At 45.9% G+C, this 6,000-nt stretch overlaps 1 protein-coding gene across 1 annotated transcript in view; it reads right to left on the bottom strand.

The window, feature by feature from the left end:
- Positions 1–2,387: 2,387 nt before the first annotated feature.
- Lhfpl6 (LHFPL tetraspan subfamily member 6) overlaps positions 2,388–6,000 on the bottom strand; it is a 205,066-nt gene continuing 201,453 nt past the window's right edge. Inside the window, 1 exon segment of the mRNA NM_001109183.1 lies at positions 2,388–3,567. Within this exon segment, the coding sequence (NP_001102653.1) occupies positions 3,449–3,567 (119 nt within the window). The 3' untranslated portion in view covers positions 2,388–3,448.

Below are 6,000 nucleotides of genomic sequence, written 5' to 3'. Positions count from 1 at the left end.
GCTGAGGGGAGCTTTGGATTCCTGTTCTCCCGAAACAACGTTCCAAAAGCCGAGGTGGCAGCTATCACCATACTCAAGTTACCACTGCCGTCATTCCTTATGGTTTTGACAGGATCACCGCCCCCCCATGCGGATCCTCTTCGCCTCCCTCACTCACTGTCTACTATTCCTGTTGACCCCCTTCTTCTTCCCAGCCACCCCATCTTGCCTTCCTGTTCTTTCTGAATGTGTGACCCAGAGACTCTAGTTGGGGTTGCTTGAATGGCTGAGGGCAGCGGATTATTTAGTGAGCGTCTCTCCCTCCCCAGCTCCAGCTGCAGATTCTGTCAACATACGACCTTGTCTTCTGTCTTGGGTTCCGTCATGATGTCTGTGAGACCAAATCAGGTTATTCTACATTCTTCCACAGTCACTTTGTGGCCATAGGTTCTTGTTTGTGTTTTTGAGAGTACAAATACCCAGGAGGGTGCATGTTCCTATGCTCAACATTGTGGATGGAACTGTGCCTGTTGTCCTTTAACTGTGAAGCCGCGGGCCCCTCAGTGTGTAGGGTTGTCAGTACTTTTACTCTTACTCACCTAGGATGTGGTTTGTGACCCCATCGTGGTGCTGTGCGTCCATTTTCTTGTCATTTGATTTTGTTGACTGTCTTTCAAATGTTTAGAAACAACTTAATCAAGGTTTTGCTCATTTAAAATACCAAAGTTTGAAAATCATTCACCGGCAATAGTTTTAAATGTATTCTGTATATGACGTTTTGTCGAGCATGTAGCTTGGTCTAGGTTTGCTTCACTCTCATTGTATATGTTGATTTATAAAGATAAGAATAACTATATGTGTGTGTGTGTGTGTTTATGTGTGTACATATGCACACACACACACACACGTGAATGCACACACATACTTTTGTGTAGGAGAAGGTGAGCAGGACACTGGGGATCGAACTTCCAGGGTAGTGTGTGTGAGATTTCAGAGTGGGAGAGTATGCATGTCAGCCGAGCACTGCACTGCTGACCTAACAGCCTGTGAAATTCTTTTTTTGTTAGGTTTGTTTTATTTATCACTATTACTGTACATGTGAAGGCAGGTGTGCATGCATGTGTGTAGAGACCCGAGGGCACCTTTCAGGAGCTAATTCTGTCTCATGGCTTCTAGGGATCAAACTCAAGTCGCCCTGTTTGTGTGGCAACTACTTTATCTGCTGGGCCATCGCACTAGCGTAAAAAAGAAGAGTGCAGAAAAAGAAAGCCAAAATGGCTGCTCTATTAGGAGGAAGGTTTATATTGTGGATAGAGACATAATTCTAGAGGTATCTAGAAGAGCAGAGAGAAAAAGAGACAGACTGGACATGGCCTGGGCTAGGGATGTGGGGCATGGAAAGGTCATATAGTTTGTAAGGTAGATGAGTAGCTAGTGGGTGGGGAAGGGCCAAGAGGCAGGGTGGACTTTGAAAACTACAATGCTAATTCAGGTTAAGTTGATAAATGTGTGCACACTACAGAAAATACTTCCATGCATAGATAGAAGAACGTTCAATTTCTAAACATGATGTGTATGTAGTTTGAAAACTGAATGGATTTTTTTTCTGAACATCGAGCCAAGCTAACGTTTATTCAGAGAGGACCATTTTATTAGGGTTCAAGAGGGGAACCTTGGAGCAGCTGTAAATCTTGGCAGCTGCCTGGAGGAAGAGAATGGAGGAGAGACACAGAAAACCGTGCTGTTTGAGTTAAGCTAGCGTGGAGGCCAGCCGCATGGTGGACCACGGTGAGGGTGGCGTTTTAGGGATATGCACAATAACTAATCCTTAATTCAGAATGCATCCATTATCTGACATGCAACCTTTGCTCCTGAAAGGGCTGGTTCTACTAGGGAGACATTGATAGATGGAAGGCTTCCCCTCAAATCAAGGCTTACTGTTGGGGCCACAGTAGGAGACAGGTACTGCTCAAGTGGCCAAGAGCCTTGGGGGGGAGTAGGGTGAGCAGCCCCAGAGTTGGAGTTCAGAACACACCCAACACCCCCTGGACAGTGGGAAGGCAGCATGTGGCATACTGCTTGTGATGTCCATCTTGAAGTCCTAGATCATGTTGGAACCCTGCCTGTATTCCAAAGTTTATGTGTAACAGTCCTGAAATTCTTCTGAGAATCTGTCGTGACTGAGCTCCAAATGAGGCAAAGTGGCAGAGAATCTAGCTAAAAGTATAGTAGACACCTTTCATGCGCTCTGTGCGTATAGGGCTTGGTGGAATAATTAGTGAAGGGACTAAGGGAGGCCTTTGAGGAAGAAATCAGACCTACAGAGCTGCCCACCATGGTGGACAGACTTTACTTAAGAGATTAGGCAAACCTGGTAAGTGAATTAAGACTCAGCGACTCAGGGAGGTATTGATCAAAGAGAATTTATTCACAGAGCTTTCAAATACAAACAAAATAGTACTTTTTTTTCCCTTTACAAAATGAATATTGAAATAATTGTGGTATAGCACAGTAGAATAATGGAGAAAAGAAAAGAAGATCCAATAAATGGAGAAAGAGCTCTCTTCACTCTCAAATCTGCAACTGAATTCTCACCTACAGGAGACAAAAGCTGTCCTGTTCTTCAAAAGGTTACTACAGCAGAAGCTACTCAGATCACTACTGGGTGTCTTTGAAATGCGAAGGCTTTCCTCTAAGGATCTGCATAAACACCAAAGATATGCTGTGGGCATGGTTTATGCAGGACATCAAAAATACTGATACAGTGGCATATTGGTCCATGGACTAGGCTCAATGTATGCTTGGCGATGATGCTGTACTGATGTATATTTTAAAAAAAGAAACAGGAGCAACAGTACACAGCTGACCCCCTGTGCAGTGGCGTGGTGACCTGTGTGTGTGACGTATGCTTTCGATGTATGCATATGACTTGTGCATATGGTGTGTGCATGTGATGTGTGAATATGATGTGTGCATATGACCTGTGCATATGTGTGCACATGTGTGCATATGTGTGCATATGTGTGCACGTGCTCATGTGCTTTCAGGCTCAGTCCTCATCTACAGGGAATGTCTGCAGGGTGCTCATCCTGCTTCCTAAGATAATACTGTTTCTACTAGCCCTTTTGACTCCCCTAGTCCTCATCTTTTTGAAGGAGAACGAAAATGAGATCCTCGTTTGCATATATAGATTTGCTGTGTGTGATATACATTAACGCTACTCTGTGGAACAGAAACACCAATGTCCTGCCATGTTTTAGCCTTTGGTCCATCGTCCCCTATTCTCCATGCTTTTGACAATGTCCCCACCACCCTCCCTTCCTACAGAATGTTCCAGATTCAACCAAATCTCATTACATTAACACTGTTCTGCATTTACAACCACTATTCCACCTTGTGAAAGTCGCGGAATGCTTCGGGCCCCTCCGTCTCTGGTGTCTGTCCTCTCCTCAGCTTGCTCCTCATGGCCTCAGTAGGGGTAGTGCTTTTGCTTCTTGCCTGAGAAGCACGCCAGCCATGTGCACAGCAGCATGGCAGCTGCAGCCCCGGCCCCGGTGCAGTAGTAGGCCCAGCCGATTTCACACTTGCCTAAGGACAGAGCAAGGAGAGAAAAGCAGACAAGGTGAGGATGCCTCTGAGGAGGATGGTTTATCTTCCACTGTGTGCACCTTGACAGATCCGCTGATGACAAGGAGTCCTCACTTGCAGCGAATGCTACCATGAGAAGGAAGGATAGAGGAATGGGTGTACTCATCTCCGTAGGTCCCTGGTTCAGTGCCACATGCCAGCTAGGACTAAAGACTACCCCAAAAACGGACTAAGAACCGCAAGCACAGGGGCAGTGATGGCATCTGTTCTCACCTGACATCTTAGCCCAGACCCGCATGCATATTAAAGTGTGACAGGGCAACATTTAAACTAGAGGAAGGGTCCTCCTGAGGAGGGGGCCCATTGGAAGGACAACATTCTAGTAGGCACAGTGACACATGCGGAATGCGTCGAATGACCTGCGCTCTGTGACCTAAATTAGAAAACAAGGCCTCCCAGATTGTCCTGAGGCCAAAACCCACTTTCAGCTCAATGTCCATGGAGACAAGAACACCAAGACCAGGGCCCAAATAGATCCTCACTGCCCAGAGTAGTAATGGCAGACTTGAAACCCTAAAAGATTACATTTCTTCACCATATGCCCGCTGGGTTGATTCTTCTCACCGTACTGTGAGGTGGGGTGTAGTTGACAAGGAGACTGGAAACAAGTGCCTTCAAGATCATGTTAATTATCCAGGACTGGAGACAGGGTTCAAACCAGCACAAGATCAAAAAGTCTAAATAGTCTACCTGGGATTGGTGGAGTGGGACTCCATGCTTGTGAACTTTGGTGACGGCAGCCTTTGTTTGTGAAATGGTCTGAGTACATGGTCCAGACTGTCACTCAACTCAGCCTTTCCACCTCAGTTTCAACGGTGCTGGCCTTAGAGGCCTGAGGTGCCATGGCAGCCATCTTGTTTTGTAGTGACATCGGAATTATTCTATGTGTATGCACAGTACGTGAGCCCTCTGTCTCTTCCATTGCTCGGTGTCCTTTCTGTTCTCAGGTCTAGTTACTCCTTTTTACAGCCTTCCTTTACTTTATGGGGGTTTGGGGAGATGGGAAGCTGTGGTGGGGATGGACCCCCGGGCACACTGGCAAGTACCTGTGCCTGAGCTGCATATTCAGAACCTATCCCTCTTTTCTCCAGTTTTATCATCTTCCAATAGCAGGCAGCTGCCTCTTTTTATTCTTCTTGCTTACGTGTTATGTCAGACACCAACACACTTGGATCTAACAGGTATGGAACATACCAATCTCAGAGAAAACCGTGTTCCTTTTTTTCAAGTTAGCCAGTTTAGCTCTGTCCATTTATATAATAGTTATAATAGTAATAATAATAATATAATAATAATATCTCACTATCAAAAATACAAAGACAGTAGATCTACCGGCCACCCAACTGTCTTAACTATAGTTACAGTCGGTGTCTAGCTTGCCCCATGTACAAGACCCAGCTGTGTGAGGTCCTGCCTTGTCTTAGCACTGTAGGCGGAGGTGTGGTAGAGAACAAAGGCAGACATCTCTCTCAGACCGGAAGTTTCAAGAAGTGGGGGTGATCTTTGCATGCCTTTGTTCCCCTCCCATATGTCTCCCCATGGAGCTTGACCCAACCCCTACACTCAGTAAATCACTGCTGAGTGAGAAAGCAAGGTAAAGGAAAAACAGAAAGGAAGGAAGCAGGCAGGCATCCAGGCTCCAGAAAAGTCTGAGATTTTATTTTAAGAGTAACTCTAGTTCTGTTTTGGCACTGAACTTTAAAGGGAAAATTTCCAACCCAAGCATGCATTTCTGCCTCCCACAGGCTGTGCCGTATTTAACAGGATAATATATTCAGAAGGATCAAATCTCCAGCTTGGGGCAGGTCCCGAGGCACAGTGACCCTCCTTCATACTGGTCAATGGGGGGAGCATTTTTCAAGGGTGACAGGATCCCTGCTTCATGACCACATTTACTGACAACCACAGGCTGTGAGTCTTGGGAACCATTGCCCCTATGAATGATTCGTTAGCCATATTAAATAAATCTAGGAGGGAGGATTAGTAGGCAGCTCAGAGTAACCAGTGGTTTAGAACCTTTCAAAGAGTCAGCAGAATGTGTGGTCTCTCTGCTCCACACAGGGCGCATAATGAGGACGGCGATCCATCGCTCATTATTAACAGGTATTGACCTATGCATGGTCCTACGACCTAATGCAGAAGGCTGAGTATATTAATTATCAGACATTCTCAGGAAAGCATACCTGGCCTGGGTAGTTACTTGAGGATGTGCATGTGGCTGTATGTTACATCTATTAAGGATGATAAAAGAGAACCACTGAAGGGCCGATTATCTCAGAGCCAGGGCGAGGGGTGATATCACTCTAATTGTTTCTTGCACAGGAGTTGGTAAGTTTCAACTCTAGGAGCCTTTAGCTGGCAGGGAGCTGCAGC

This window comes from Rattus norvegicus, chromosome 2, assembly GCF_021556685.1.
Source record: "Rattus norvegicus strain SHRSP/BbbUtx chromosome 2, alternate assembly SHRSP_T2T, whole genome shotgun sequence".
Taxonomy (NCBI): domain Eukaryota; kingdom Metazoa; phylum Chordata; class Mammalia; order Rodentia; family Muridae; genus Rattus; species Rattus norvegicus.
This window is presented reverse-complemented; position numbering and strand designations above follow the sequence as displayed.